General features: G+C 48.0%; 1 protein-coding gene across 1 annotated transcript in view; it reads right to left on the bottom strand.

The window, feature by feature from the left end:
• Positions 1-4412: 4412 nt before the first annotated feature.
• The window catches only part of CHRNG (cholinergic receptor nicotinic gamma subunit), an 11224-nt gene continuing 7923 nt past the window's right edge, over positions 4413-7713 (bottom strand). Inside the window, exons 6-8 of the mRNA XM_069089135.1 lie at positions 6311-6527; positions 6013-6146; positions 4413-5011 (exon numbers count right to left, since the gene is read on the bottom strand). Of these exons, the coding sequence (XP_068945236.1) occupies positions 4847-5011; positions 6013-6146; positions 6311-6527 (516 nt within the window). The 3' untranslated portion in view covers positions 4413-4846. The remainder of the gene's footprint in view (positions 5012-6012; positions 6147-6310; positions 6528-7713) is intronic.

Genomic DNA, 7713 nt, shown 5'->3' with positions numbered 1-7713 from the left:
AAAAAAAAAAACCAGGAGGCTGTAAAATAGTCATAATAATGATAATGATATTAATGGCCGACATATTTGGGGACAGCACCAACTGAGCTAATGATGACTACAGGACATTGTGGTTCATCAACTCGTTTGCATGTGGCTGTTTTTAGACTTTTAACTGAGAAACTATAAATTAAATAACTAGTCAGGGTACCGTGGGAAAATCATACAAGGATTGTAGAATCATACTTGACAAATAGTTAGAATTTTTGAGACTAAACTCATATTAGAGGTGAGTTATTGCTTCTAAGATGGCCGTGACTGGAGGCTTTAGAGACCAGCAGCAGAAAAGTAGAATAAAGTGGAAACTAGGTAAGAGATGGCCAGCAGAAGAGATGAGTGATGACTGGCTGAGCACAGGCTGGGGGCAACATGGATAGGTGGACACTGCTGGGAAGCCCCAACGACCTGGGGAGAGCACCATCGTGCTGCTGCCTGTGCTACATCAGAGTCTTTCCTCCACGTGGCCAGATGCTTCTCTCTGCTTCCAGCTGTAGCTAAAGCCCCTGGTAATGAGGTGATTGCTTGTGCTCTCTGTTTCTCTCTCTCTTTCCCTCCTCTCTTTCTTTCCTCTTTCTTTATTTCTCTCTCTTTTTTCTGCCCTTCCTTCCTTTCTTCCTTCCTTCCTATTTTTCTTTTCTTTCTTTCTTTCTTTCTTCCTTCCTTCCTTCCTTCCTTCCTTCCTTCCTTCCTTCCTTCCTTCCTTTCTTTCTTTCTTTCTTTCCTTCTTTCTTTCTTTCCTTCTTTGTTTCTTTCTTTCTTTCTTTTTCTTTCTTTCTTTCTTTCTTTCTTTCTTTCTTTCTTTCTTTCTTTCTTTCTTTCTTTCTTTCTTTCTTTCTTTCTTTCTTTCTTTCTTTCTTTCTTTCTTTCTTTCTCTTCGTTCCTTCCTTCCTTCCTTTCTTCCTTTCTTTCTTCCTTTCTTCCTTTCCTCTCTCCCTCTCCTCTCTATTTCCCTCCCCCCTCCTCTCTCTCTCCCTCTCCCTCCCTCCACCTCTCTCTCGCTTACATTTTCAGTTTAATAAAAAGGCTTTTAAAGATAGCTTTTTAGCTTTTCCCTCGGCCTGAACGGTGGAAGCATGGGTAAATGCCATGATCTTCGTACTGCTAGAAAGCTCTGCAGCCACAGGAGAGACCAAAAGTGGCATGACAAACAATACAAGGAAGCTCATTTGGGCACTGCCTTGAAGGCCAACCCATTTGAAGGACCGTCTCCTGCAAAAGGGATTGTCTTGGAAAAAGTTGGTGGGGAAGCCAAGCAGCCCAATTCTGCCATAGGAAGTGTGTGAGATTCAGCTGATTAAGAATGGCAAAAAAAACTCACTGCCTTTGTTCCCAGTGATGACTGCTTCAACTTTATTGAGGAAAACGATGAAGTTTTGGCTGCTGGATTTGGTCGGAAAGGTCATGCTGTGGGTGATAATCTTGGAGTCTGATTCAAGGTTGTAAAAGTTGCAAATGTTTTTCTTCTAGCCTTGTACAAAGGCAAGAAGGAAAGACCAAGATCATAAAAATTGTATGATGTCTTTGTCATAGTAAAAAATTTCCCTATAAAAATAGCTTTAGAATATAACAATAGATCAATAACAATAACAATAGAAATCAGTAACGTTCAGCTCTTACTCTGTCCCAACCACCACGAAAAACACCTTATAGTTACTATCTCATTTGATCCAGGGAGGTAGGTGAGCCCATTATCGTCATTTTACAGCTGGAAAAACTGAGGCAGACAGATTTAAGTGACTTGCCCAGGATGACACAGTTAAAGTCTGAGGCTGGATTAGAACTCAGTTTTCTTAACTTCAGGCCCAGCGCTCTATCCCCTGTGGCTCCTGTTGCCTCATCCTTCTGATCAACAACGGTCCTAGGGGAGATCCATTTCTCAGAGCAGACACCTGTCTGTCCCCTTCCACAGAGTCATGGCTAGAAAGCATTTATCTTCAGTGGAGTCTGCTCTAGGTGCCAAGTTGCCGTCAGGACATGGCCCAGGGCCCTTGCAGCCAACACTCTCTTGCCTAAGCTAACTTCTTGGTCTGGGGCTCAGGTATCTGTCAGAGACTTCAACCTAACTTACTGTGAGCATTTCCGCTGGCTCCTGATTTCATTCTCCGAAGCTTGGCCCACAGCATTCCTGGAAAGGCCATGTGTCCATTAGCTACCAAACTGCCAGCCTTCCCTGGAGAGGACTGTGGGAGGTTAGGGGTATGGGGGAGGGGAGGCACAGAGACAAAGCTTCTCCTACCTGTCCAGACTCTTGTATGGCCTCTGACCTGCAGACACAGTCAGCCCAAACCTAAGGGGACTGAGTGCCTCCTTCTAATGATGCCTTGGGTTCCCTTCTGTCTTCTGGTCATCTCCTACTCTCCTTCTGTCTAATCTGCTAACTACAATCAGATGATGTAGCCAGATGACCAGAAATGCCATCAGCAGAGAGAGGGGAACCAGGGCTATGCCCCTTCCTCCTCCAGGCCTGGTATGGAGGGGAGCATGGGGACTCCGTGGAATGAGGCTGCCTTTAGGATCTAGGATCCTGGGGGGAGAGGCCAAGATCTCAGGCTTCCTTTCTGAGAATGGGAGGAAGGTCATGGGCCTCCACAACAGCCTGCTCCGGATCATGGAGAGCTGGAAGGACCCTCAGAGACCGTCTAGTTCAACCCCTGAGATTTACTGATGAGGAAACTGAGGCCCACAGACATTTGAATTCAGATACTCTGCCTCTCTGTGTTACTGAAGATTCACCCTGTCCGACTCCTTCCTTTAATAGGAAACTAGGTCCCAGAGAACCAAAGGATCATGGGATTCTAGAGCTAGATCTGAAAGAACCTTAGATTCCAGCCCCCTCATTTCATAGATGAGGAGTTAGACAATGTGGTCGAGGTGGCACAAATAGTGAGTGCCTGAGGCAGGATGGGAACTCAGGGTGTCAGACTCCAGAGCCTGTGTTTTACCCCACAGGGGCCAGCTCCCTCCCTCCAGAGCCCAACCCAAGTCCCCCAGGTAGAGCTGAAGATTAATTTTCTCCTTTCCCCCAGAGGCAATGGGCACATTGCCTTGGGCCCCACATCAGCAGGACTATGGGGCTGGGCAAGGGAGTCAAAGTGGTCATGCCTCCCCAAGGCAAGACCAAGAGAGGACCCCAGTGGTGCCAAATGATAGTGGGGGGGGTGGCCAGCTTGGAAAAACCTTCCTTCCTCTGCTGGGGCCCTGGGGCAAAGCCCTGATTCTGCCCATACCCAGAAAATCCCAGCTCCTCATTTGCTTGGTACCAAGGCTCTTGTGCATATCTCTTCTCCCCTCCCAAATTCTAAACCCCTTGAGGACAGCAGAAACCACATTATTTTCAATGTACTTGCCTCTACTGGCACTTAGCCTGTAGAAATAAGTTTTAAGGGGTGGCCAGGTAGCACAGCGAGTAAGAGCACTGGCCCCAGTGTCGGGATGACCTGGGGATCAAATCCAGGCTCAGACACTTAGCACCCACCCAGAAACACCTGGCTGTGTAACCTTGAGCAAGTTACTGTAATGGGAATGGTAAATTTAAAGATCTTCCCTGCCCCTAGGCTAAAGTGCACCTGGAGCCTGGGGTGGGAGGCTTGTTTTTCAGTAGATACTTCTTGATTGGCCAGTGAGTCAATAAGGTTGTTACATTCTCTGAGCCAGGAGAAGGCTATACAAGCCCTGATGTGTAGCTTTGTTTTGGGGCTCACTTTGAGAAGTGTTGTGTGATTTGATATGGATTCTGGGAAGCCGTTGTCCAGAGGCCACCGGCTTTGAAAAACCCAGATGTTGAAACCCAGATGTTGATTTGGTATGGATGTAATGACTGGACAGTTTGGAAAGCTGTCTACTTGATTTGTTTCTGTCTTGATAATTCTTCCTGTATACTTTGAAGTTCGGGGTGCTGACCTCTTTCCCCTGAACTAGGTAAACGATACATGTTTGACTGATTAAAGTAAGCTTGTTAACCCATTTTGAGTTGCTTTCCTTTATCAAAGCAGATCCAAGAACCTGTATTGGCAGCAAACCCTGAGGACGCTTGGGGTGCTTGCCACTACAGTTACTTAACCCCAATTGCTTAAAAAAAAAAAAGAAGAAATAAGTTTTAACATAACTGCCATTTAAAATGTCTGTGGGAATCATTTCCATTGGTAAGGGAAGGGCTTCAATACCCCCACCTCAATCTATCAATCGTTAGAGTGAAATGGATGTTAAGAAACTTCCCTGTGACCTCGTCCAAATGTGTGGACACCTAGTTCTATCCACTGTACTCAGGTGTGTAGCCCCCAGGCCCTAACAGAGTGCATGCCCTCTGAGAACCCCCACGGCAATAACTAGGTGCTTAATAAATGCTTACTTGAGCTACCGATTAAACACAAGGATTATTTTCCACTTTTGTCTTCATTTGTCCAGGATGCATTTATTGTGCACCTACTATATTCCAGGAACTGTTAGCACACAAAGACAAAGGTCCTTCCCACCCCCTCAGGAAGCTTATACTCTACTAACCAACAAATGTTTGCTAAATTGGATGGAATGAAATCCCATCCCTGCTCTGGGAGGCCCCACCTGGGCCCTTCATCTGCATTCCCAGAGATGAGCCAGCTGTTCCAGGTCTGCCCCTTTATTCCCCCCAGCTTTTCCTCATGACAGCTAGATCACAGAGCTCTGAAAAAGTCCATTGTGGAAACACAAATATCTTCCTTTCTGTCTTCCTTCTTTCTTCCCATGAGAGGTGCCCAAGCCTGATGCCACACGGTGGGACCCAGCAGAGGGGGGTCATCGCTGGCCCACCCCCCACCACTGCCCAGGACAGCTAAGGCAGGTAGGTTCGGGGATCTCCTGGGAAAGGGAGAGCAGGGACCTGGTTGTAGTGGGCCAGGACAAAGATGCCGATGGTACCACAGAAGAAAAGCATAATCATGGCCAGAAAGCAGACTCGGTCCAGAACACGACCCACCAGCATCCATTCTTCATTCTCCTATGGCATTGGAGACAAACACAGGATAGGCAGGCAAGCAACCTCGTCCCTACTCCTCAAATACACTTTTATCCATCCATTCAATGTGTGCATTCAGTCTGACATTTGGTGACTCCATGTGGGGTTCTCTTGACAAAGATGCTGGAGTGGTTTGCCATTTACTTTGCCTAGCTCATTTTACAAATGAGGAAACTGAGGTAAACAGGGTAAAGTGACTTGCCCAGGGTCACACAGCTTGTGAGTGTCTGAGGCTAGATTTGAACTAGGGAAGATTAGTCTTCCTCACTTTGGCCTTGCACTCTAGCCCCTGTGCCACCCAGCTGTCCCATTCATTCAAAAAGCATTTATAAAGTGCCTTCTAACTGCCAGCCACTGGGGCTAATAACCTGCCCTGTGATTCCACTGGTACAGGGAATATCCACGTGAGGAAACTCTGCCAGCTCAGACTGGCATCTTCTGTGCCACTGAACTGCCCAGGCACTGGAGAAGTGGTTCCACAGAGACCAGGCTGTTACCGCCAGGAAGCAGCAGAGGCAGGATTTGAATGATGGTCTGGTTCTGGCTCACTATCACAGTAACTGCCCTCCGGGAGGTTACATTTTGTTGTAGAGGAACAATAGTTACCGAAAGATTGACCCAGAGCTAGGGGGCCTCCAGAGGCCAGCTAGGCCAACCCCTTCGTTTTACAGATGGGGAAACTGAGGCTCAGAGAGTGACTTGCCCAAGGTCACACAGTAAATAAATACAAAATGCATAAAAAGTAAATGAATGCAAGGCAAGACTGTAAGCTCCCCAAGGGCAGGAACTGTACTGTTTGTGTCCCCTGTGGTCAGCACAGCAGTGCCTGGCATGGAGAAGATGCTTAATGAATGATTGTGGCTGATAGAAATCAGTTTGGAGTAGTGGGGAGAAGGCCTAAGCGTGCTTCATCTTGACCTCCATCCTCAGCCTCCCCTTCCCACCCCTCCCTTGCGGCCCTGGCCTCCCCTTTCCCCACTTACATGGTCCAGGCGTCTCTGTTGTCTCCTGGTCCAGGCAATGTGGTTGCAGGCATCCACACAAGCTTGGATGGCGGGGGCTGCCTGCTTTAGGCTGGCATAGAATTCCTGACTGTGCCCAGACTCTAGACCATTCCCTGACGAGGAAGGCAAGGAGAGAAGAAAAGTTCGGCCAGTCCCCTCCCCTCTGCCCAATACAGGATCTTCACTAACCCTAAGCCACATCTTGGACAAGTAGCCCTGCCTCATGGGCCCAGGACACCCCCAGGACCTCCCCCTGTGGCCTCCCTGTGGCCCTCACCTATCTTCTCCAGGGCAGCCTTCACCAGCCCATCCCTCTGCCATCGCTGCTGGAACACAAGCTCAGTGCATGGCATCCATGGGGCAGCCTCCTCTCCAGCAAACTCTGCCCCCCCAGAAGAGCCATTCTGGAGGTATCTGGTAAGGCGTCTGGGGGCCAGGGGGCCCAAGGGTCTCATGTGCATCTTGAGGAGTCGAGGAAGTAGGTATAGGAACACCTGGGGCCAAATGAGAGGGAGGGGAAAGGTCAGGATTCCCTGAGAGCCTGGGTCAAAGGATTCTTGGTTGTAGGTGGAGGTAAGCAGGATCTGAACCTGGGACCTGAGGCATAGGATGAGAGGGCTGGACTTGGAGTCAGGAAGACCTGAGTTTGAATCCTGCCTCAGACTTTTACTAGCTGTGTGACCTTAGGCAAGTCTCTTAACCTCTGTCTGCCTCAGTTTCCCCACCTATAAAATGGAATGATAACAGCACTTATCTCTCAGGTTTCTTGTGAGGATACAATGAGATATATGTGAAGCTCCTTGTGAAATATAAAGTCCTGTACAAGTGTTAACTGGTATTATTACTGTTGGCACTGACGTAGGGGGAGAGGTCCTGTTATCATTAACAAATTCCCGGCACCGTTTTGTCTCAGCAGCAGCTTGGCAGCTGGGGGCACTGACAGATGAAGTGAATTGCCCAGGATGACTCAGCCAGCATGGGGCAGAGGGCAGAGGTCAGAGGCTCAAGGGCCAGTTCTCTACCACCCCACCCAAGCCTGTCACCAGAAACTTGAGGTTGAATCCTGGTGAGACCCAGACTCTCTGTGGAGACAAAAATGCCTGTGAGTGTTTGGAGCTCAAAACTTAAAAAAATATATAATGTTAAACACTGTTTTTACATGTAATTAGGGGAAAAAATAACACATGATTTTTTAAAAGTCTGTAAAAGCTCCTGCAGGGCGGGACCTATAATGGGTGAGCAGGGTTCAGACAGATAAGGCTCAAGGCTCCCGGCCAGGCTGGGGCAACTGGCAACTTTCTAAATTCCAGAGAAGGTGCCCCTTGGTGCAGGGAGAGGGGCTTATACTGAAGAAATCAGAGGCCCAGAACTACTCCAGCAAACGCTGAGCATCAGTGATAAAAAAAAGATAAAATGCAAAACAGTCTGGGTGCTCAGGCAGCATGTGTGTGTGTGTGTGTGTGTGTGTGTGTGTGCTATATGTGCATAGGGAGTACGTATGGGTTCTTGTGAGTGTGAATGTGAGTGTGTGTGTTTGTATGGGGATATGTGTGTATGGGTATGTATGAGGGTATCTATATGGGGTGTGTGTGAATATGTGTGTGTTTGTATGGGTATGTGTGTGAGTGTGTGCATATGGGGGTGTGAGTATGGGATGGGTGTGAGTGTGTGTATATGGGG

The sequence above is a fragment of the Petaurus breviceps genome, unplaced genomic scaffold (genome assembly GCF_028583685.1).
Source record: "Petaurus breviceps papuanus isolate PSGF00001 unplaced genomic scaffold, PetGlider_PUasm1.0 186, whole genome shotgun sequence".
Taxonomy (NCBI): domain Eukaryota; kingdom Metazoa; phylum Chordata; class Mammalia; order Diprotodontia; family Petauridae; genus Petaurus; species Petaurus breviceps.
Note: the sequence above shows the minus strand (reverse complement) of the source record. Positions and strands in the feature narration are given on the sequence as shown.